The sequence below is a fragment of the Megalobrama amblycephala genome, linkage group LG17 (assembly GCF_018812025.1).
Source record: "Megalobrama amblycephala isolate DHTTF-2021 linkage group LG17, ASM1881202v1, whole genome shotgun sequence".
Taxonomy (NCBI): domain Eukaryota; kingdom Metazoa; phylum Chordata; class Actinopteri; order Cypriniformes; family Xenocyprididae; genus Megalobrama; species Megalobrama amblycephala.
Genome location: NC_063060.1, coordinates 48085388 through 48110959, shown reverse-complemented (window position 1 = coordinate 48110959; position 25572 = coordinate 48085388). Strand labels below are relative to the sequence as shown.

Genomic DNA, 25572 nt, shown 5'->3' with positions numbered 1-25572 from the left:
TATTGGGTTTCATGTGTCCTTCTTTGTGTTACGTTTCCCCTTTTCTACCTTTAAAGTAGGGGTTCGTAACAGCCGCAAAGTTCAACCAACGAATTTTGCCGCTTCAACTTTAACACCAGCCATGACAAAGAGACTTCCTTTCATTTTGCCAGCAAGTTCAAACATGATTGGTTTTTACCTAACCACCATCCGGACTTGAAAAGACAAATCATCGACTTGAAAAACACTTCTCTCCATGCCGATGAGGAGATTCACATTTAAAGTTGACACAAGCAAGAGCACCTCCAAATTCTAAAGCTGAACTGGTGCATCAATGGCAGTGCCCATAGAGTAATGAACACAATATTATTGTTTTATTGACGTATATGCAGTTTCTAATATCCTAATATACACTTCATTCAGACAGGATTGTTCTTTTCTACAGGCCAAAGGTCTTTATATTAAAGGGATAGATCACACAAAAAATGAAAACTTGTCCTCAAGTCATTCCAAACAAAAGACTTACATTCATCTTCACAACACTAATAAACATATTTTTAATATTATTTCATCATTTTTATTCATCCAGGTCTAGGTCAGGGGTGGGGAACATTGATCCTGGAGTGCCATTGTCCTGCAATTGACTTTAGCTCCAACCCTGAAAAAACACTCACCTGGCCTTTAAGCCTGTGTCTCAATGTGCATACTATCCATCCTAAATAGTATGTGACACTAGTAATATTCAATACTATTTAGGGCGGATAGGGTGGATAGTATGCACATTGGGATGCAGGGTTAGTAATCCTGTAGACCTTGATTGGCTTCAGGTGTGTTTAATTAGGGTTGGAGCTAAATGGCCTGAAGAACTATCCCTTTACAGTTTTTTACGATTGCTTAAAGGGTTAGTTCACCCAAAAATTCTGTCATTTATTACTCACCCTCATGTCGTTCCACACCCGTAAGACCTTTGTTAATCTTCGCAACACAAATTAAGATATTTTTGATGAAATCCGATGGCTCAGTGAGGCCTGCATAGCCAGCAATGACATTTCCTCTCTCAAGATCCATTAATGTACTAAAAACATATTTAAATCAGTTCATGTGAGTACAGTGGTTCAATATTAATGTCGAATCCATATTTGCACAGGCCCTGCATAAATTAGGTCAGGCCTTCTCCATGGCTTGAATGAGGCACATAGGGCTGAAGATTGTAAACCCTCCATGCCAAAAAAAAAATAAAAATCTCCTCAATGGGTTTAAGGATGGGACAGTATATCCATTTGGTCTTCTGTGATGATTTTGTGTAGTCTTTCTAAAATGTGAATATGTGGCCGTGTTGTAAAGGCCTAAGTTGGCATGCTGGTGGAGGACCCCATTCTGCGTGACTGCAACATATATTGTGATGTTAACACCAGGTTGTCCAGGGATACTCAAAATAGCTCTGTGGCCAATGATGTTTCTCCCTCTTCCTCTTAAGCCGCGCACACACTTAACGATTGTAAGGCCGATTATGAATGTAAATTGATACTTATGACTGATCGCGCTCAAACGCGTCCAGTCAGAGCCAGTTGCGTTCAGTCTGCGATTACAGTCGGTGTTCAAATTCCATGTGTAAGTATTTAAATCTGCTTCAGTCACAGGAAACAATCACTGTATGTTAAGCTCAGTCTTAGAATGTTTTAGCTAGTCGTTAAATGTGTGCCTGGCTTTACTGCAACAAAACTCACCTTTTTCCTTTTTATAGATTGTTGAGTTTACAGTTAAGCACCTAAGTGTCTTCACACCTGATGGCTGTGTTTGATCAATTGGTTTATAGGGGTGGTATTTTAGACAGCAGTGTCTTTAAATGGCAAAGAAGTGACATTATGTTAGATTTCTGTGTCTAATGTAGAGAAGTGTGTTTAGTGTTTTGCAAATCACTTTGCAAAAAGTGTGAGGCTGAGAATGTGCTCAGATCTGGGCTAAGGTTTTGCTCCTTGAGTGTAGAGTTTCAGTAACTGTATGTTATTTTTAATTTTAGTGTGTAAGCAATCGTAAAACACTAAAGGCAGTTGTCTCATCAATGTATTCTTTATTTAGTCAACTGTTATTGTTTCTGTTCCTCAGCAATCATTGACAAAGAACCAAGAATGGACACCAACCTCTTTGTTTCTCTTTGCATGGCTCACTCATGTTGTCATTCTCCATTTTGACAACCTTCTTTTCCATGTTTGCAATTGTATATACATAATATTTGTTGACCTGGACTTATTTCTTCACAGCACATCTGAGTGGTTGATTCACTTGTAAAAAGGTGGTTAATTCCTGCCTTTTCCGATGATCTTCTATGGCTTCACTGAAGATGTAAACGCTGTATGAATTTGAACTGTTGAATGGAAATAAGTTAGAAAGACATTATTAGTATTTAGTAAGCAATACTGTCCATATCCCACAAACTCAATCTAAAAGTCTTCCTTCTACAACCCTCTACAATAGTAAGAATATCAATTGCATGTGACCAAATTTTACACTATAGGCAACTAAAGAAATGTCTTTAATTAGTTAATGTTTTTCAAAGCGTGGTGTTTGAGAGTATGTCAGGGGAGGCACGGAGCTTAGAGACAAATATCAATCGATAGAGATTACACTATATTGTTTTTTTTATTTTTTTATTGAATATGTAAATGTAGAGTGATAATGAAAATCTGTAAAAGAGAAATGTCTTTAAGTTATTAAAAGCACAATAAACTGCACAAGAGAACTGAATTTGGTACTGGTACACTGGTCTGACAGGTGGTTTTCTGTACACATCCACCTGAAGTGAAAAGTAAAGAGTCATTGTCATATACACAACAATCATAGCACTGGGGAGGAACTCAACTACTTTATTTCCGGTTCAGCACTACAGGTCAAGTATGTATAGCAACGGTATTGTTTAGAACAACATATGACATCTCCCCTTTTAAAGACATAACACAACTTATAACATTTTCAACATATTACACAGCAAGTATTATTTGTCAAGATTACTAACTTGCATATGCTTATTCGCAATTGCATTCCTACTGTACTTACAGTATTAACGCATAGTGCATACTATCCATCAAACCTGTTCAATAAACATAATAAACCAAAATATCTCTTAGCAAAATCCTAACCTCAGATCTTGCGTGAAGTCATAATATCTTTCAGACAACAGTTAGGTATAAAAGTAGCTTAACTGGTCTAAAGTCACTAACTTGAGTATTAATCACAGTGCTAAGACTTGAACATATAACTACTAACACATGTACAACATTTAAACTTTACTTGTACATAACATAGTCATCAAATCTCTTTGGCAAACATCTTGCCCTGGCTGGGCGCTCACAAACTGACACTGGCGGCTGTGATGATGCCTTGGGGAACCCAATATTTGTAGGGGACTCTAGTGTCTCCTTCTGCTCTGTAGGTGTGCAGTCTGGGTCAGCAATGTCCGGTGTCACTTGAAATGCTGATTTGTCAGGATCCACAGACAAGTGAATTCTGTTGCGACGGTAAGTGGCTCCATTTTCTGTCATGACTGTGTATGATCGAGGGGTGGTATGAGGTTGTACCACAACTGCTCGGTTCCATACGCGGCCTTGTCTAATACGGCAGCTTTCACCAGGTTGGAGGGAAGGCAGTTCTCTTTTCCCCCAATTATAGTAGCGTGCCATCTGTTGTTGTCGAGCCACTAACTCATCTCTACCCTGCACTGTGGGTTGAGGCATCAGTTTACGTGAGGATACAGGCAAGATAGACTTGAGACGGCGACCCATAAGCAATTGTGCTGGAGTGACCTGGAGTCCGCTGATAGGGCTGTCACGGAAATCAAGCAGGCACTTGTAAATGTCCTTGCCATCCTCTGCTGCTTTTCTCATTATTTGTTTTATTGTTTGCACAAACCTGTCACTTTGTCCATTGGACTGCGGATATGTGGGACTAGACGTCACCAGGTTAAAGTTCCAATCTGCAGCAAACTGACGAAAAACATGACTGGCATACGGCATATTGTCACTCACCAGCGTGTCCGGCACTCCATGCCTGGCAAAAAGGGACTTCAGCTTGTTGATGATTTCTTGTGCCGTCTTGGTTTTCAGACTCACCACTTCAGGGTACTTAGAGAAGTAATCAACGACAAGTAGGTGATCTGTTCCATTAAAAGTAAATATGTCAGAGCCCAGCTTAGCCCATGGACGGTCTGGCACTTCATGTGGCAACGTTGGCTCCTGGGTGTTGCTTCTTTGAAATTTTGCACATACACTGCAATGAGCAATTGCATCTTGAATGTCCCTAGACATCCCTGGCCAATACATGATAGCTCTGGCTCTGTTTTTGCACTTCTCAATGCCTATATGAGTGTTCATGTAAGGCAGAAATGATCTCCTGTCGCAAAGATTCTGGAATTACTACTCTATCTCCTACAAAAACAAGTCCATGCTCGCTATATACTTCATCTCTCACCTGCCAAAACTGTTGTGCTAGGGAGTTACACTTGCCTTGTGAGACGGCCAACCTCTCTGACTCACTGATCTTACTTCCTGGAGAGTCGGATCACTGGCTGATGCTTGCTGAATATTCTCAATTCTTTGGCTACTCATTGGAAGTACTTCAGTGACGCTGTGTACCCGTAGCTGTTGTGCGTCCTCTATGTTGTCAGATGGAACATCGCAGGTCTGATACGCTCAGCTTAAGGTGTCCGCAATGTACATATGTTTTCCAGGGTGGTACTTCACATCTATGTTGAATTTTAACAGACGTAACAACATTTGCTGGAGCCTTGGTGAAGCTTTGTGCAGTGGCTTTTTGGTGATCATCTCGAGCGGGCGGTGGTCGGACTGTACTGTCACAGGTCTGCCATACACGTACTGTTTTGAACTTTTCAGTTGCGAAACAGATCGCCAGCAACTCCTTTTCAATTTCAGAATAATTTTGTTCTGCTGTGGTCAGAGAACGAGATGCATATGCAATGGGATGATTATCCTGCAGCAAACAGGCTCCTTAACCGGTCGATGACGCGTTACACTGTATCACAGTGTCTTTGGTTATGTCAAAAAACTTAAGCACTGGCTTGCTGCTGATAAGTGTCTTCAACGTCTTGAGGGCTGCTGCATGCTGCGGTTCCCATGTCTATGCTGTGTCTTTTTTGAGTAGGCTCCGTAATGGCGTTGTCGTTGTGGACAGATTAGGTATGAACTGTGACAAGTAATTGATCATGCCCATGATCCTTAGAAGATCCTCTCTTGACGTTGGGTCTGGCATGTCAGTTATAGCTGTCACTTTTGACTCGTCAGGCTTCAGACCTTCCTTGCTGATCACATAACCCATGTACACGAGTTCAGACCTTTTGAATTTGATCTTTTCTTTGTTGAACTTACAGCCCATGTATTTAGCTCGCTGCATCACCTCATGTAATGTCTTGTCATGTTGTTTCTCATCTAATGAGGTGACAATCAAATCATCTGCTATATTATGCACATCTGGGATGTCCCTTGAAAACCATCTGGTTTCTCCGCTGCAAGACTTCGCTGGCACTTGATATTCCAAATGGCATCTGCTGAAAGGAATATCTCCCAAAGGGAGTATTGAATGGGCACAGGTCAGCACTGGCTTCAGTGAGTGGAACTTGCCAGTACGAACTTGTCTGATCAAGCACAGTGAACACTGTTTTCCCTGTCCTTGATAACGTCTACAGTCTCTGCCTCGCATGTAGGAGTTTAGAGTGTGAACTGACTGGTCCGGGGTTTGCGGCGACTTGCCTTGTATCATATCCAGTTCCCTCTTAGCGCTCTCAAACGTGCACATTCGCTGTGTCACTACTTCAAGGGATGCATTGCCGTCATCACCCATTACTTTCATTTTCATTGCCGGATCTTTTATGGAGAAAAATAATTTGTCTCGTAGTGTGGTCTCTAAATCGGTAAACTGACAGTTACTTGCCATCATCCTGAGATCATTCACAAATGCTTCTAGACCCTGTCCTTCAGGCCTCTGGTATGCCCAAAACTGTGCACGGAGAGCCATCACTGGATTCCTCGTGTTGGAATACTGCTCGAATTTTCTGAGAACCGTATCAAAGTCATTGCGATCTTCTGCGCCTCTATCACCTTCAGCCGGTGACCATCCAAAGTTACTGTATATATCATATCCTCTCTCTCCCAGTATCATGAGCAAAATAGCAACCTTTTTCGCTGAAGATGCGTCACTGTTTCCCGATGCTGTGAGGAACAGGGCGAAACGTTGCTGCCACTTTTTTCCACACGGCGCTCACATTAGGACAGTCAAAATCAAATGGCTCAGGTGGCTTATAGTGTAGAACATCCATTGTAAAATATTCATCCGTTGTTCAATGTCATAATCCTTTGTATTAACGATAGACTTACTTCTGTTCTGACACCATGTCATATACACAACAATCATAGCACTGGGGAGGAACTCAACTACTTTATTTCCGGTTCAGCACTACAAGTATGCATAGCAACGGTATTGTTTAGAACAACATATGACAGTCATAACACCAAATCTTAAGTAAGGATAGTCAAAAGGTTGGTATTGTTTAAAAGAAAACTTTTTATTTATTTATTTTATTTTTATTTTTTTAATTTGGACATTCTCATGCTGAGAAAGTTTGCTCCAGGGAAATTTTACTTGCTTATTTGACATGCAATAACTTAAGGAAACTTAAGGAAATAAGACGATTCTTCTTTGGTTCCCCTATATATGGGATGCATCTGGATCAATTTTGTGATGATAGCATAAAGAAATCAAAAGTTGCAGCATTTGGAACCAAGGTACCCTTTATGTTTTAGCCCTTGGTGCCCCCTGATGGGCATTTTTAAAATCGTTACTTCACGAGGAATATCTTGTGACTGAAGCAAGGGATTATGTTGATCTTGGACTCATTTCAATTGTGAGCATGCACTGTAAGTAATGATGTCCCATTTTCTACAATCTATGCATGAATATATTTGAATATATATGAAGTTATAAGCGAAAATGCCACGTGAAAGCTATATCTGATTCTAGTTAGAGTCTGTGCACCTTTTATGTGCCATAATTCTGTGATCAATATCTCATGATCGACTTATTGGATTTTGTTGATGTTGGACTCATTTTAATCATGAGAATATTGTAAATAATGATGTCCAATCTTCAACAATCAGTGCATGTTTCTTGAAGTTACAAGCAAAAATGTGACATAAATGCTGCATCAGTTTATTATTTACATATGGGTCTTCATGTACAAAAACTCAAGTTTGGTCAAAGCCCAAAACAATTATTCTTGTTTTATTCTACTCCATGAGACCTTTCAAATGACATATAACACATGATTATCTGATGCTTTTGATACACTGCAGTACATAGAACAAAAATTATTTAATAAATTATGAAAACATTTTTTTTTCAGCAAATATCTCAGCAGTATATAGGAATTAATCAATGTTAATCAATCTACATTCGTTGTAAAGTTCATACTCTAAGCTTTCAAATGATACCTCTTTTGTGTTATTCCTGTCAGTGGTTGCTTAGTAATTTGATTATTAATTTTCACAGGGGGTTAAAGCAGCTTTACAGGGATGAACAGGAAAATAATAATGCAAAACAGAATTCAAGCAGCTCTAAAAGGACAGTAATGTCATTATATTGGATCCGAGCACTCTTAAAATGACATCAGCCTAATAAACCTGCTGCTGACTGTGTCAATATTAATCCAACAACAAAATAAAATGAGAAAATCCCTCACTGCTCTTGACTGAATAACTTCTGTAACATATTTAATTCATACAGTGAAGACCATGTTGTTTTTATTTTACATTTGATGCTTTATTCAATTTCTGTAATATTTCTTACTTGAATACAATAACTAAGCTAGCTGAAAAAATTAAAGCACTGTTTATTTGTCTTATTGCTTATCGGAAGCATTTATCTTAAGGACCTTTTCATTTTTATAATTAATTTCTATATGTGTTGCCTCCTAACCTTATGCTAGCATTTTAACAAATAAGTGTTTCTTTTATTATTCATACTCCAAAAATAAATGTCTTTATAGAAATTGTTTTACATGTTTTGCTGGAAAAGACTTGTCTCATATTTAATCATGTCTGGTAACTTAAAAACTATATCATTTTACAGATTATCTACTCTAATTATCTAAAACTATACTGTCAGTCCACCATAGTTAGAATAATCAGAATGATATTGAGCAGAATAAAACAGATGTCAGGCATATGGGCCCACCGGGATACACGTGTTCGATGTATTCAAAATAGACACGAAGATGTTTAAAATTATGATCTATTCAAATAAATCAGTAAATATACAATATTTTGCCATTTTCTAATCTTATAATGCACTATACATTAAACAAAATCTCTAATAAAAACTTTCAAAGTACACAAAATACTGTAATGACCAAAAATGACATTTTGATGTTTTTATCAACATTATGGGAATTGACTGGTTTAGTGTCAACATCTTAGCACACTCTTTTTGGCTCTTAATATTACAAGCAGGTATTTTCAGTTCTCAGTACATCCCTTTTCAAACAATTTTGATTATGGACATTTAATTGTTAAGGATATACATGTAAAAATAAGAAAAATAAGTCATTTCATTTATTTAAAAAGTGTTGTTTTCACAGTTTGTCCAAGACAAGGAGAGATGAGAATCTAGAGACAAAGTGGTATTTATTAAATGAAAACACTCAGGAACACTCAGAAAATGCAGAAGCACATTAAACCAAACCATTTAGATGAAAACAAGAACCGAACCAAACAGGGAGTATTAATACACAGAATAAATGAGGGATAAAACAAGGAACAGGTGAGGCTAATCAATGAACAAATGAGTAACTATGAGAACTAAACAAACTAAAACATCAGTTGTTACTCCTGAACATTAAAGAATATCATCCCTTCACGTCACCAGATGAGTTTATATTCATGTCCCGCTCTGCTTCTCACTGCAGGGAATGTGTTCTAGTGAATTATATTGCTCTTTTGGGACACATTTGCTCCTGAGGGCGAACCGTGACCCGAGGCTTGAGCTTGCAGCATGAATCTTTCCAGACACCTGTATTTATTATGCCTGGATGATTTTAAATGTCTTTGAAAATCTCTATTCTTCACGAAACTCTTATGACATTGAGCGCAGTGATACGGCTTCACTTTCTGCACTTTCACTTCGCTGTGAACCTTCTCGTGCATTTTCAGGAGTTCCAGCCGTTTGAAAGCTTTTCCACAGTGAAAACAGAAGAAGGGCTTCTCGCTGGAGTGAGACTTTAAGTGAACAGTGAAGCTTTGTTTAAGGGCAAAACTCTTCCCACACTGCGGGCATGTGAAGGGCTTCTCTCCGGTGTGAGTTTTTGTGTGTCCCTTCAGGCTTGCTCTGTGTCTGAAACTCTTCCCGCAGTGACGGCATGGGAAAGGCTTCTCTCCGGTGTGAATCCGTATGTGTTCCTTAAGGGCTACCTTGTATCTGAACCCTTTTCCACAGTGACTGCATGGGAACGGCATCTCTCCAGTGTGAATCATCGTGTGATCCTTCAGGCTTGCTTTCGTTGTGACGCTCTTTCCACACAGACAGCAGGTGTATGTCTTTCCAGATCCTGCTCTTCCGGCTCTTTTTCGTGACACAGTCTTTTTAGATTTCTGTCCAGTTTTGAAATTGTCAGATTTCTGATGTTCCTCTTCACTGAGTTCCTCACTTTCTTCTTCACTCAATTCTTCACTTTCCTCTACCATCAGATCTGAAAAGAAGAAAATAAAGTTAAACATTGATTCAAGGAAAATACTGGTGATTAAGATAACAAAAGTGACCCCCGATTTCACAAATTTTCTTCGTTGAGTGTCGATTTTTTTTTTTTACTAGTGCATTGAAACCAGCCAATAAGGTTTGAGCTTTGGATCATGTTGGATCATGCCACACACATCAGAGCGAGAGATTGGATGGCGATAACACTCTGAAAACATGAGCAGAAGCTTGTACTGCCGTCATGACACTGACCCGAACCACTCAAATTTAAAAACATTATTACGAGCTTACCTTTGTGAATCAGCTTAAGGTAATGAGATTTGAACACTGTTATGTAAAAAAAATAATTTTGGATCATTTTTAACCAAAAAAAACATTACGGACAGCAGCTTTAATGTCACCGCAGCTGTATGTATATATGGTGATCGTACACTTCATCTCAGACATGGAGTTAAAAATTCATCTGGTTGGGGATTTCTAAAATGTCTTGGCACACAAGAACAGAAACCGCATCTGACAGCAGAAATAAATACACCGAATTCAGTACACAACTTATTTAAAAAGCGTAATATGTACAATCAAGCAGAAGACTCCAGAATATGAACACAACAAGCTCAACTGCACATTAAACATTTTCCTTGCATAAAAAAGCCTTAATGTTTTTAAACGGGGATTAAAGTACCAAATTCAGTGTGTTATTAATATATGCACCTATTCTGTACAGGAAAGCAGAAGCACAGAGTTTAGCACGTTTATTCATATTCGGGGCTCTTCTGCTTGCCTGTATATTATTTATGTACTGGATATTAAATCACATTACGTGTTTTAGAAACTGCCGTTAAAGATAAAACGAGTAATAAACACGAACATCACATAAAATACTGGATATTAATAAATAATCTCTGATTTGTCAATAACAAGCAGCAGCAACAAAAACACTGTTGTTTCCTGTAAGCGCAAGATTTTCGTGAACATCTTGGCACGTAACTTCATCTTATAGTAACCTCACGATTGCCGCATACTGTGTTTCAGAGAACGGGGAGGGTTGACCAATCAGACGCACAGAGGTGAACGACACGCCCCCTCATTAACATACGGACCAAGATGTAGAAATAAATCATGTGAAAATAAATACATGAGGGAACAAAGAGTAAGGGTATTTTATTTTACATTTCTTTGCATTTTTATTTATGCATGCATTTATTTATTGTTATTTTGGCAGCTTTGGCACTCCATACGATTATTTCTCTATTGAAACTGATAGAACACTGATTCTTGAGATAAAAGGACAAAACATGTTTTAAAAGTTCGTTTTTATTATTTAATAACACATTATTTTTAAACTGATATATTTGTAGATAAAGGTCTCAGCTAATGAACAGGTTTTTCTGAAAATGTTTGTCTAAAAATGTACATTTATTCACTTCTAAACTTAATTTGTGTCTCCGTCAGACGCATTAAAACACATGATATTTTAATTTAATTCAACAACAGTGTGAAGTCTTCAGTAATAATGGTGTTCAGTAAAGGAGATAAGTGAATAAAAATGAATTCTCTACATTTTTTGATTGGGTTAGGATTATTATGAACAATCCAGTTCCTAAAGTCCTTAATTCTCTACCCTCCTTTATAATATTAAACATATATAATCAATGTTCTTGGGTAAATCAGACATGATATCATGTAGTTCAGTTGATGTTTTAATATTTTAACACAATAAATTGACATTACTTTCAAAATGAACAAAAACCTCACCTGACAGTGTTAAATACTGACAGAGTTCACGCATACTGACCAGATATAGAGAATCATGAAACAACGTTAGAAGAATTCACCATAGGCAGAAAACACGTTTTTAGAGCACTTCTCAACCATCAGACATAAAAGTTGATGGAGTTGATGTCTGACGGGGTTCACAAAACTGAATTTTTAACCACGTGTTGTACAGTGGAGCAGTTTTGTTTTCTTTCTCAGGTGTATCTGCCTTAATAAACATGTCAAAAATGCCCAGATTTATCCCACACCTATTTACAGAAACTATTAGACCGGGTGACGGAGTTGACATGTTAAAGCTGTGACTGCCGAGATTTTGTTTGTATAAAATATAAAAACTATATAACTTCTAGGACTGTAATGAGCGGGAAATAGGAAACGGGGTCCTCAGAGTTAAAGATGACCATGACACCGCCTGTTTATTCAGAATTACAGTTTTTATGGAAAATATAATTCAAGTTTACTTTGTGTATTGTTTTATATAACACAGATCTGTGCCTTTCAATTAAAACATATATTTTTGAATTTGTTGCATTTTTAAACACTTTGTTTAGCAATTTTACATTGTGTCCTTATGCTGAGGCTAAATTACACGTTTTTCCAAATATAGAGCATTTATTTAAATAACACTAACAAAACTATTTAAAAATAAAAGCAATGAATGTCCTTTAGATGTAACTTCAATATTTTTATTTTGATGAAATTATTTTTAACATAATGAGGGGTTTTGTGTGTATCTCAAGAATCAGTGAGAAACAGATGTGGATTTCTGTGACAGATGTTCTTCTCTCACTTCAATAATAGTCTTCACACTTCATGACTTTATTTACCAATGCTGCTGACGATCACATTCAGCCATAAAAACAAGACTTATCATATTGCTGAAAGGAAAGTATTAATCTTGTAGAGATTGCGTTCAGTTAATGTAATCGTGTCGCTCGTGTTTCGGCAAATCCACGCATGTGAAGTCATGAAAACTGATTCACAGCTCCACTGAATGAAGAGTCAGTAAAGGACACCGACCTTCTTCCTCCTCAGTTTCTTCATCTGTAGTTCCGCATGAGTCAGAGTCACTCGTGTCTTCTTCACGATCCTCCTTATCAAACTCCATCTTCAGCGAGAGTTTCAGATGTTCCTCCAGCGGCTCCTGCTCCAGTCTGAAGATCAGGATCTGCGTGTGTTCATGACGAGCGGCTGTGGGAGGGGCTTAGCTGACCGATCAGCCAATGGAAACTCTTCCTGGACTGTCTTCCCCAATATATATATAAAGAAAACATAGACATAAAAAAGAAAATTAATTAATTAGAATAAAGAGATACAAGAGATACATTTTATATGTAAAATATTTATTTTATAATTTTCGTATGTTCATCTTCAAGCACCAGAATAGATAAAAATCTTAGGTTTAAAATTCTTTCCAAGTAGGAAAATGTAGTCTACAGTATATTAATGAAAAGATCATACATTGATATTTAACAGATAGTGTTGATTTCTTTATAACACTAAGTGTAAGAAGTTCAAATCCTGCAGATGTAGTTTGTGAAGCTCTTCTCCTTCAACAGGTCCGGTGTTGTCATGCAATGTCTGATGTTTAACAGACGATCACATGGAGAAAGAGTGTCAAGGACTGATAAGAGACGCATTTACAAGTGTGAGATCAAGAGACGGTTTGTGAGGATCTGCGGCTCTTATCCAGAGATCAAGATCTCACACCCTCATCAAGACCAGCCAGTTTCAGGAGTGTGTTTCTAACTCAGTCCGTTCACACCGGCTTCAGTCCTTCACTGGTGTTTTACTGAGGATCTGTTCATTCAAACTTTGAACCCATTTTTCATTTCAAACACTTTAGAGTTTTCCCCTCTTTATAATCATATAATTGTTTGTTGAAGTGATGTAAACTCATCATCTGTACTGAACATGAGCTTCTCTGACAGGAGGTTAAAGGACACTGAATCTGATTGATGACCCTCATAAAACATGCATCACCCTTCCCTCCCTCCCTCCTTCTGCACACCTGTTTATTCCATTCACCCCCGATGGAGGAATTTATGACCCCGGGTTGGGAATGTGTCTGGAGGGAGAATGTTGGAACAATGTGCTTTAAACTTTAAAGCAACACCGTGGAGCTTTTGGCCCTCTAGCGGCTGATAAACAGATCCGCACGCGTCTCTCTGCGGAAGAACACTGCAGCCGGATCTACTTCCCTCTGTTTATGTCTATGACCAGTCACGCAGGTACTGTGTCACTCCGCAGCGGTGCCGACCCGACCGGTCTGAAATAGTCCCAATTATAAACACTTATTATAAGCATACTGTAGTGATTCAGGATAAGGCAAAAACACAGTTTGGAAAATGGATTAATGATGCACTTGCTCATTATATAAATTTTGTAAAATCTGAACACAAAAAAGTTACATATAGTGCAGCTTTAAAACCTGAAACAAGGTCTTGGTTGGTAAACAGAGCGATCAAGGGTTTCTTTTTTTTTTTTTATCAGTTTTCCATACAACTTTAAAAACCTTTTTTAAAAAAACACTAAAAACAAGTCAAAATGTACTATATCAGAAAACAATATCAGAAAAAGTAAAATGTGAATCAATGTGTGAGCTCATTAACATCAAACAAGTGTTTTTAAAAGACTGTGTAGTTTTAAACAAAGTTGTAACATTACATTACTTTAAAAAGCTGTTTTAACAAAGAGGGTTATGTTACAGAAAAATGTCATTTCATTTAAATTATTTAGTGAGCATTTAGTCATTTCTTCTGTTCAGTCTTTTGGATCTCAAAGAATTCTAAACCAAGGATGTAATTAATTCTGTCCAGAATACCTTTTTAAGTCCACACACACACACACACACACACACACACTTGGTGGAATAGCATCTGTCTGATACCTATAAATTTTAAACCGTTTCAAGTAGTTGTTTCTGATTAAATATAATGGTTTATGTCACAAAATTCTCAGTTCCTGTCAGAATTGAAGAATTACAGTAAATGCAGTAAAAATCTTAGCATACATTTGTGAGCAACAAGAAAAGATCTATAGAAAACAATTCTGGTTTATTTCTGTCACGATCACTCGCTGGAGTGCCCTGAACAGCCACCAGAGGGCAGACTACTGCCTCACTCGATCCTGGGTCACCGGTCTCCATGCTTGACAGCACTGTGTTTCTTGGACCTTGTTTTATGTTTGGAAAATTGTTCCACATGCCTGTTTTTAACCCTGTGCCTGTTTATGCAATTATTGCTGATGGGGGAGGAGTCTCTGTCAGTGATTTAATCATAGAAATATTGTAGAATGAGGTATCATGTTTCCATATTCAAATACAGATTTTAAAATGTAGGCTAAGTGTCACTAATTAAACTAGCAGGCTATATGTTCAGCTAATTGTCAGCCTCTTACATGTCTGCATCTCGATAGATTGCAGAATTCAAGTGACAAATGATGTTAAACTCCATTACTATAAACAAAGTTCAGGAGAAGCACATTCAACTGGTCTATCGAATCAGCTCGAGAGGATCGAGGCATATATACACATTTAGCCGAATCACCTGTTACCTCGACAGATTATTCCTGCATCCCTACCACCAGTCCGACTCCTATTTCAAGCTCTCGGCTGAGAATTGGCTTCTGGTGACCCCTTTTGTAATATGGTCAAAATGCTGGATGTGAACAGCAATAGCAGTAAGGTAAGTGACAGTACCTCTATACAGAGATAATTATTATAGTCCGTCAGCAGATGATACTGCTGTGTTCCTAGAAGACTCTCTCCAGCACTTCTCTAAAGCTTCAGGCTTACATCTTAATCTTAATAAATGTGAATTACTTCCATTAAAACATTAGTTCACTTCAGAATTAAAATTTCCTGATAATTTACTCTCCTCCATGTCATCCAAGATGTTCATGTCTTTCTTTCTTCAGTTGAAAAGAAATGAAGGAAAACATTCCAGGATTTTTCTCCATATAGTGGACTTCACTGGGGTTCAACGGGTTGAAGGTCCAAATGTCAGTTTCAGTGCAGCTTCAAAGAGCTCTTCATGATCCCAGACGAGGAATAAGAGTCTCATCTACCCAGTCTGTCACATTTATATAGCGCTTTTTACAATGCAGATTGTGTCAAAGCAGCTTTACAGTGATAACTGGTACATCATGCTGCACAACAGAAAATGATGTCATTGTCCAGCCTTAATAAATTCAGTAGTGAGTCATTCCATTGTAAAAATCAAGTTACTAAATTAGTTAATTTATCTATATCAGCAGTGGAGAAAACAGTGATGTCATCGTCCAGCTCAGTTCTGTTCGCATACAGCGGTGTCGAAGCAGGCAGATCAAAACACTGTTGAATGTCAAGTGTCCCTGACTAAGCAAGCCAAAGGCGACAGCGACAAGGAACCCAAACTCCAACAGGTGACATCAGGTGACCAAATGGAGAAAAAAACCTTGGGAGAAACCAGGCTCAGTCGGGGGTCGGTTCTCCTCTGGAAAACAGCGAACAGTGCATGATTATGATTCAGGCAGCTTTACAGGTCATAAGTCCTGATGCAAGGTTATAATCGTTAACGAAAACGAAAGAAAAAATGAAAACAAGGTGCGAAAAAACATTGTTCGTTAACTGAAATAAAAATAAAAACGAGGCATTACAAAAAAACGATAACTAACTAAAACTGTAATGTGTGTTTGGCAAAACTAACTAAAATAAAATAAAATTATAGATTAAATGTCCTTAGTTTTCATCTTTGTCAAGTGTCTTTCATAGAGCAAATAACGTTCAGCTGCATTTCCTTTCCCTGCGTCTCTCATTCACGCGTCTCTCACACACACACACACACACACACACACACACACACACACACACACACACCTTTCCAAGCTCGCCATTCCAATACACTGAGGCAGAATCAATGCAGGAGAAGCTCACAGAGCAAATATAACTCTCAAAATGGATCATTACATGGATCATTCATTGTTTATCACGCAGGTATAACTTTAGCCACATTTAACTGTGTCTTTGTCTTCCACTTCCATGTCCAATTCGTCCTCTTCATACTCCTCCTCCTCCTCCTCCTCCTCCTCCTCCTCCTCTAATTCTAACTCTGGCTCTCCCTCCATCTCCCTTCACTCTTTGTTTGCATCCATTGTTCAAAAACTATAACTTGACCTTTGGCCTATTTATGGGCCTATTCTAAAGCCATGATTGGTTGGTGTTAAGTAACACATGTGAGGAGTTAGTGTGAGGCACTGATGAATTCAGTGTGGCATTTTGATTGGTTGTGTTTGAAAAAGGAAATCAAATACTTCCTGTTAGATTTTTAGGTGTTACATAGAGAATTGAATTTTGTGTTTTATGAGTCAAAGGTCGAGAAATGGTGTATGTTTTTGCAGATTTGGTGTGTGTTTCTGCTGTTTGAGAGTCAGGCTTCAGAAATTGTGTGACACGTAAGGAGCAGTTGAAAAAAACTGTATGCCAATATTGATAAGGATTGTATGATATTTGTATAATATCAGTCTTTAAATGCAAGATATTTAAAGTGTAACTAAAGTATATTTGCAATAGTTCCTCTTTAGCACAATCAAATATACTTCAGTATATCTTTAGTTGAACCTCAGCACTATTTCTGCACAATTAAAGTGCATTAATACAAAATTAGTTGTTCCAATTTAGCAGACTTTAAGTATACCAGTTTAGTATACCAAAAGTACAACTGCAGGGTATTTTTATTAACCACATAAATATGTATATGCAGTATACTTAGCAAGAAATAAATGTATTTCAAATACATTTTAGTATATTTATTTTTTATACCACTAAAATACATGTTTTCTTCATCATCTTGACAGAGTGGAGAATCTGACAGTTGTGGTTTACCACATCCACCCTGAGTGTGAGTCAGAAACTCTGCTAAATGACATGCTACTTCAGGTAAATGATTTAGCTAGGTTTTGCAGGGCAAAATGCTATAAAGCAATTGTGTACTAAACATTTTGAGGAAGAGAAAATTATCCCGAATGCCCTAATCCCCTAGGCTTTGTTCAGTGTACACAAATACACAATCTGGTATTAAATGTGATTTATAGGGCTGACTGTTTATTTTGCAAGTGATGAAATGCAATCATTCAGACAGTGGTGTCAGATATCTGTTGTATCTACAATTTTGCATAGTAGTGAAATTTGTGTTTTGAGGTGTTCAAATTACAATCAGATATGCCAAAAAATAAGATTTTTATCTGAGCCAAGCCTTAGAGATCTGATTGTAAGCTGGAGTAAAACTGCAGTCATTTTAAAAATATATATAGGCTGCAAATAAAGTACCTAGTAGTAAGATTATTCAGAAAAGTAAAATAATTAATCAATACCATAAAGTTTGTCATCCAGACTATATTCATTATTATCTTATATTCATTATAACTTGCTGTAGCTCAGTGGTTCCCAAACTTGGGCTGGGCCTCCCTTTTGCAGACAATATATATCTCATTACTCCAGTCTTCAGTGTCACATGATCCTTCAGAAATCATTCTGATTTGATGCTCAAGAAACATTTATGATTATTATCAATGTTGGAAACAATTATGCTGCTTCAGATTTTTGAGGAAACTATTCTTTCAAGATTCTTTGATGAATATACATGCACCCTTGATTTAAAAATTATATATGATTTGAATATTGTACTATATTGTAATATACTAATACTAAATTACAGCCTATACTTGGCGTCTTGACTTGTTCGGCTTCATTACCCACCTTTGTACTGGTGAATCTCAGGCCGAGATATGTGTTGTCATTTTGTCTTGTCTTTTCACTGCATCGGACGTGAAGCGATGGAGTTCGTCAGAAACAGAACAGCGCATCAGTTTACGCTCACGTCCGGTGTAGACACATTGTTTTGGTATTTGTGAATCTTAGGCATATTCATCATCTGCTTTACCTTTATCTGGCACCTGCAGTTCTTTCACAAATTTGTACATGAGCAGAACCATGCGTCGTTCATTTATATTTTCATATGGCTCCCTTCACTTCTGATTCTTCAGCTGCGCCATCTAGTGTTCTGTAATTGTACAACAACTACAAACACAACTGCTACAACTGATAACGGTGCGCTCAAGCGGGTACTGCCAATCATTTTGAGGTAATTAAAATGTCAAATTAATATTTTGTGTAAAATTTTTTACTTATCTGGCCACATAATAATGTAATTAATAATTACTCATAGCTAGTGTTATACTTTCATTGTGCATGAGGGTCCGCTAGGGTCCACGTGACGTAAAAATTGTCATCATAGGGTGTACACGGAGGCTCTTTGGCAGACATCCGCATGCCTCCCAGTTTTTGTGACTGTACTTGTCCGTACTTGTCACTAGGCTAAAAACGCACCAACTGCACATGCGCTGGAAATACAAACATGGACATCGAATTTGAAGCGAGGCTGTGTGAAGAAGTCTGTCTCTACAGTCCGTCATTAAAACAACATAAATACAGCCAGATGTGCAATAATTTGAGGAGGGAAACTGCCCAGAGTTTAAGGCAAAGAAGAAAGTGTAAGTCGGCTACTGCGCGTGTGTGGAACAGGTCCGCCATGTGGACTCAAGCACACACTTTCAGCAGTATGAATACAAGTAGTCCGCATCCGTGCTGTCCGCAGCTGTCCACGTCCAAACTGGAGTATAACCAAGGCTTATCCCTCAGCCTTGCCACACCCCCCTGTCATAACTCTGCACCCCCCAGTTTGGGAACCACTGCTGTAGCTGCATGTAAAGGTCAAAACGAGCAGGAAAGATAAGGACATCAAGGCCAATGCCAAATGCAGTGTTGCAGGATGGGGCAAAAATCACCAATGGTACAGCGAGTGCAAAACTTATCGAGGTGGATGTCATGATCATTGATAAAAAATGTCAGAAGAACTGTAAAGAAATGTAAAGAAATGTAGTTCAGCTGTGTCTTGTTAGTTAGTCTCGTTTAGATCTTCTGTTCACTGGGTATTTAAGCCCTGTGTTTGCTCAGTTCCTTTGTCAGTTCTCTGTTGCGTAGAGTTTGTTTTGTTCTTATTAGCTGAGTTTCTGTTTAGTTATAATAAAAAGTACTGCTGCAATTAGATCCTACTCCTCATCCTTTGCTGCAACCAACTGTTACAGCAGGTGGTCGTGGAGGATTTTGTCAGGTACAAAGTATATTCTGGACAGATCACAAATAGTGCAGCAGTTCAAATCTATTCACAGCCTGTATCTTTCTTCACTTCTCAGGGTGATTCTGGAGGACTGTTGGTGTTTACACCTACATTGCTGAATTTCTACACCAAAACTTCCAAATTTCTGCCTTGGATAAAATGTATTTTTGGAGGTGTGAAGCTTGATTAATAAACATTTTATTTTCTAACAACACACTCCGTTGATGTGGATTTTTGAAGATCATGTTATATGACATCTTGATCGATTTGTCAAGTCACCTTTATTTATATAGTGCTTTTTACAATGCAGATTGTGTCAAAGCAGCTTTACAGTGATAACTGGTATATAATTTTGGCTGCACAGCAGCTCTTAAAGAATAGTGTCAATGCAGGCAGATCAAAGCACTGTTGAATATCAAATGTCAAGTCATGTGTCTGATAGTATCGCAACATTATTCAAAGTATTTATTAAAGTTCCATCCAGTTGAGGATCGTATTCTAGCTGTCATGTCGATGTGACAAACACCAAACACTTCAGTGGAAAGATGCTTCGACCCTTCTCAGCAGGGCTGGTTTCCTGTGGGGGTCGATCTCATCACATGTGGTCAGACACCCTATGAGAAATATCCTAGTATGCAAAGACATCTTACAGTTTTTTTTACGATTGCTTTAGCACAATTTTAAAAACAAGATTCATTTTGTGAAAACACTACACACAATTCACAGATCCACACACACCTTAGTTCTTCTGCAAAATGAAACACTTCATTCAAAACTTTTCATTTAACAAAACCTATCTTTGACACCGTATGGAACATGGTTCGTTCTGATTCTGTTTGATTCATGTACACACTGCTGTGCTCAATCTTATACACTTGTAACTTTTATACTTTTCTAATGATATAGTCCGGTTTTTATTTTTTTCAGAGATATTGTTAGAGTAATGCACATGAATATATTGAAAAGAAACAAACAAACAACAACAACAACAAAAAAACACAAGACCAGTACTGGTAAAAATAAATAGCATCTGAATTTAGGCTAATAGTTTGGGCTCTGTTGTTAACCTTTAATATTATAGTAGTGTGCAAGTAAGGGCTCCCTGAATAGTTTACAGCATTAGCAGAGATAGATTTTTTTTTATTCTTAAGAAACTTAAGAAACACCCCTAGTCTGTATACTAACATTATATCAGTTACAGTATTCAAAATGCATGCTTACATTCTCAGTTCTTATCACCCAAACCATCTGTGGCTTCAATGCGACCGCAACATGAACAATGCTTTGTAATTGTGTTGCTGATACAACAATATATTTTTTTAAAAAGTAGGGTTAGCTCAGTGACTCCACCCACCCTTAAAGGGTATTTATATCATGTTTAGCCAGTGAAAGCTCACTGATCGTCTTCTTCATCATGACCATCATCATCATCTCTCTGCTCCTGCTGGCCTCTCTGCTGCCACACCTGACCTTCACTGGTGAGACTGATTATTTAACAGCATATGATGATGATTTTTAAGAGTGTTTAATTGGTATGTGCTGATTAAGTTGACTGACAGCACTATCTCTCTCTCAGATCATGTGAATGTGGGTATAGTGAATGGGAGAAAAACCACACCCCATTCCAGGCCTTACATGGTTTCTGTTCAGAAGTGTAATAAACATCACTGTGGTGGGTTTCTCATTTCTGAAAAGTATGTCTTGACTGCTGCACATTGCTGGCCTGGGTACGAGCTTGTTTAGTGTGAAATGCAATGTTGACTTAAAATTATTTTTGACTGATAATGACTGATGTGCAACCAGCATATCAGTTATAACATAAATGACCATTTTCAATACGCTCTTTCAACAGATTTGAGTTTCTGACGGTTGTGGTTGGTGCTGATGACTTGAGGAAGAGCAAGAAATCAGATCATATCAGAGTGAAGTCCTCCATCCCACATCCAAAATATAATCCCTGTACTAGTGAGAATGACATAATGCTTTTGAAGGTAACAACCTGTAATACATTTAGTGGTTCAAAATAATATCTGGTCATGAAACAGTACCACAAACCACTATGTTTGAATTTCTATTGCAATTTCTGTTTATGGAAATGACCAAGTCCCTCTTTGAGTCTGCTTCCTACATTATTAATTTATTGCTCTATGTAGCAACAAAAAAATGAAAAATCATTTAATTTTAATTTATTTATTTTCATTTATTTGTTTTTTTCATTTATATACCAGAAAATAGAGGCAAAAAAATAATAATAATAAAAAAAAACTTAACTCGGCCTTTACAGCTTCTGTACTAACCTCAAAAACAACAGTATAATGCAATGAACTAAAAATATTTTATAAAAGATTTTTTTATTAAAAAATGGTTGTTTTGTTTAATTACAGCTCGAGAAAAAAGTCAAAATCAAAGAAGATGAACTGATATCAATCCCAAAGAAAGAAGCAGAAATCAAAGCAGGGACTCTCTGTACTGTTGCCGGCTGGGGAAGCGTGAAGCCTGATGGCAAAGGGACAAGCAATGATCTAATGGAGGCAAACACGACTGTATTAAGTCAGGCAGAGTGTAAGAAAAAATGGAAAGATGAATTCTCTGAACAACAGATGATCTGTGTATATGGCCCTGGTGGAACCTGCAGCGTAAGTACAAAAGATGATTCACAGACTTTATGGTTATGTATGAACTTGCTTCACTAGTGACGTGTTGATCTGTGTTTCTTAACAGGGGGATTCAGGAGGTCCTTTGATTTGTGAAGGAACTGCTGTTGGTGTCACATCTTTTGGTTTAAATGGTCACTGCAATTCACCTGACGGTCCTAATGTGTATACTAAGATTTCAGCATATATCAAATGGATCAACAAAGTAATTCGAAATGTTAAATGACTTCCTGGAAACTAAAAAGGAAGAAATGTTTTTCTTGAATTCTTCCATAATCCTTCTTTCAATAAACGTATCACATGGCAAGCATCAATTTTAGTCCAAGTGTTCTCATTGTCATAACCATATATGATTTAGACAGTCGTGACTGTAGACTCGTATCTCACTGAATGGGGAAAAACTGAATTACTGAAAACTGAAAAACTCAGTCAAAATTACAGTAATTAAAAAAAATACAAGCTGTGCTGCTTCAACTAAAAAAAAAAATTAATTATTATTATAATAAATTAATAAATTAAATTAATATAAATATATTATTATTATTAATAAATATAGCTGCAAGCAGCAATTACGGGGCCAAGTACAAAAACAGCACAAGAAGCCAGCCAACATGGCTTTGAGCATCAGACCAACAAAAGATCAAAAATGAGGATTTACTGTTTCATCACTTTCGACCAATAGGTGGCGCTGTGACCAAATTAATGTGGTATGGTCAGAGTGAGGTGACAATGACACTTGCAAAGTTTGGTGTCAATATGTCAAAGCATTGCAGAGATACAGCTTCAAGAGTCATTTTTGAATCATGCCTCAAATTCTTTGCTCCAGTATACAAAAACAGTTTGACATATCGACTTGAAATCCATAACTTTTTGTCAGCATGGTCTGAAGATGATATGGTTCAATTTTGGTGAAAATCGGAGCAACGGTCTAGGAGGAGTTCGAAGAAGTAGGTTTTTAAAGAAAAACAATATGGCGGACAGGAAGTTCAGCCGACTATGGCAAATTTGATATCTGTGTTCTCAGCATGACCCAAGGAAGCCACTGAGACATTCATTACAATTGGTTAATACAGTCAAAAGTTATTAGCATTTTTGTAAATTTTGTTATAACTTTTGAACACAAGGTGGCGCCGGTCCGAAACTTCTCAGACTCCTTCAGGGCATTGTCCTGATGACACATACCGAGTTTCGTAAAGATACGCTAATGCGTTCGTAAAATACAGCATTTTAGCACAAAATTCTAAATGGCCGACGGCCTAAATGGCCGATATGGGAAAATTGGATATCAATCTACTCTGCATGATGCCCCGAATCCAACGAGACCATGATTATGATTTTTGGACAAACCCCTCAGAAGTTATAAGCAAAAATGACCATTTTTCATATCTCCGCACCAGTAGGTGGCACTGCGCCGAAACACTGCATGATGCCTCAGGTCATGCTTGTGATGACATGTACCAATATTGGTCTGAATACAATAAAGCTTTGCGGAGATACAGCCTTACTTCTGTTTTCGCAAGCACTACGTACAATTCATTTGCAAGTTTTTCGAAAACGGTTTGAGGAATCGACTTGAATTCCATAACTTTTTGTCAGCATGGTCTGAAGATGATCTGATTCAATTTTGAAAAAAATGTGAAAATCGGAGTAACGGCCTAGGAGGAGTTCGAAAAAGTTTTTCAGAAAATTCAAAATGGCATAAAAATTTTCATGACAGAAAATGACGATTCGATTCGTTTTGACCCAAGAAATCAGAGGAAAAAAGAATTTTGTTTCTAGCCCTTATGGTTCAAAAGTTATTAACATAAACATAAGTGCAACTTTGGACAGCTGGTGGCGCTAGAGGGATTGAGTTAGAGACTCCAAATTTGCTAAGGACAAAGGTCAGACTGTCCTCTAACTGTGTGCCAAATTTCACAACTTTCCCGCAAGCGGTTCTATAGGCTGCCATAGACTTTAAGAGCGGAAGAAGAAGAAGAAGAAGAAAAAGAACGCCAACAATAACAATAGGTGCCTCCGCACCTTTGGTGCTTGGCCCCTAATTATATAAAATAATACATTTTATGAATACATTTTTTTTCAGACAGGTCAAAATAAAATATAAAAATAAAATGAAAACAGTCCTGGATGTGGAACTCTTCCACTAGATTGGGGTCCAGGATATCATCCGAGTTGACCCAGGTTCTTTCCTCAGGGCCGTACCCCTCCCAGTCAACCAGATTGTAGTACTCGTCCTCGGCACCGGGAGTCCAGCAGCTCATGGACTTGGTAAGCCTCCCCGCCTTCCACCATGATGGAAGGGGGACCCTGATAATTTGACCTCTCCTCCCCCTCCTCACTGGGACCATCGGCAGGCTTGAGCAGTGAAACATGGAATGTGGGAGAAATGCGAAAATGGTTAGGCAGGGCAAGACGAAATGAGACTGGAGTGATTTGGTGTGTGATTTGGTATGGGCCAACGTACCTTGTACTCAGTTTACAGCAGGGAAGTTTCAAACGGAGATCTCTTGTGGATAGCCAAACCCATTGGCCTGGCTGATATGGAGGAGCTGGCCGACGATCTGCATGGTTCTTCTGACGGCGAACAGCATGGTGCAGGTGAGTGTGGGCTCTATCCCAGGTTGCTTCGCTACAGTTCATCCAATCATTAACTGCAGGTATGTTGGTGGGCTCTCCTGACCATGGGAATTGTGGTGGCTGGAATCCAAGTGTGACCAAGTGGTGTAAATAGACAAGGTTTCTATTTTGTATTAAAAAGGTTGTGGCCCCTTTAAGAAACCTCCTCTCTCTCTCTTCTCGCGATACTGTTTGCGCGATTGTGGGTGCGTGTGCGCGACCAGAGAAGCCATTCTCACTGTACACGAGAGCTCCATGTGGTAGTGCTTGCATTTCGTCTGGTCTAATGTGGTTTCATCATCTTTTCGGGTGAATATAGCTCCAATAAGTTTAATATGTACAAATATGTGTTGAAACGGAGTCAGAAAGACTATTTGATGTTTATATTTCAGTCAATGCTTTTGGTTCACGTGTCTGACGAGTGAACCTCGTGGCAAATAGTAAATGATTATTGGGTATGTAAATTTCACAATTTGATAAGTATTTCGAAGCAATGTTTATTTGATTGTGCTATTTTATGATTGATTCTGATTTATTTTTCTTATGGTTCATGGTTAATATGTGAAACAAAGGGAATGTGGCTTTGCCAATGTGCTCTTATTTTTCTTCTGTACCTCAGCCACTGCCGTATTCCAGTC

At 38.0% G+C, this 25572-nt stretch overlaps 2 protein-coding genes across 2 annotated transcripts; one reads left to right on the top strand and one right to left on the bottom strand.

Moving 5' to 3' along the window:
• Positions 1-8649: 8649 nt before the first annotated feature.
• LOC125250818 (gastrula zinc finger protein XlCGF7.1-like) lies at positions 8650-12717 on the bottom strand. The gene is made up of 2 exons (XM_048163598.1): positions 12529-12717; positions 8650-9727 (listed from the first exon to the last, which is right to left on the bottom strand). The coding sequence occupies exons 1-2, from the start codon at positions 12614-12616 to the stop codon at positions 8958-8960; spliced, it is 858 nt and encodes a 285-aa protein (XP_048019555.1). The 5' UTR covers positions 12617-12717; the 3' UTR covers positions 8650-8957.
• Positions 12718-20863: 8146 nt separating this feature from the next.
• On the top strand, positions 20864-22632 carry LOC125250823 (granzyme B(G,H)-like). Its single transcript, XM_048163605.1, has 5 exons — positions 20864-21142; positions 21241-21391; positions 21517-21655; positions 22049-22300; positions 22386-22632. Exons 1-5 carry the CDS (start codon positions 21079-21081, stop codon positions 22542-22544), a joined length of 765 nt encoding a protein of 254 aa, XP_048019562.1. The 5' UTR covers positions 20864-21078; the 3' UTR covers positions 22545-22632.
• Positions 22633-25572: the final 2940 nt, after the last annotated feature.

Bases quoted from the DNA above. Each gene is read 5' to 3' on its own strand.
- LOC125250818 (XM_048163598.1), bottom strand. From the start codon at position 12,616: ATGGAGTTTGATAAGGAGGATCGTGAAGAAGACACGAGTGACTCTGAC. The intron at 9,728-12,528 runs GTCGGTGTCCTT...TCTTCTTTTCAG, and splicing joins AGAAACTGAGGAGGAAGAAG to ATCTGATGGTAGAGGAAAGT.
- LOC125250823 (XM_048163605.1), top strand. From the start codon at position 21,079: ATGACCATCATCATCATCTCTCTGCTCCTGCTGGCCTCTCTGCTGCCA. The intron at 21,143-21,240 runs GTGAGACTGATT...TCTCTCTCTCAG, and splicing joins GCCACACCTGACCTTCACTG to ATCATGTGAATGTGGGTATA. The intron at 21,392-21,516 runs GTACGAGCTTGT...CTCTTTCAACAG, and splicing joins GCTGCACATTGCTGGCCTGG to ATTTGAGTTTCTGACGGTTG.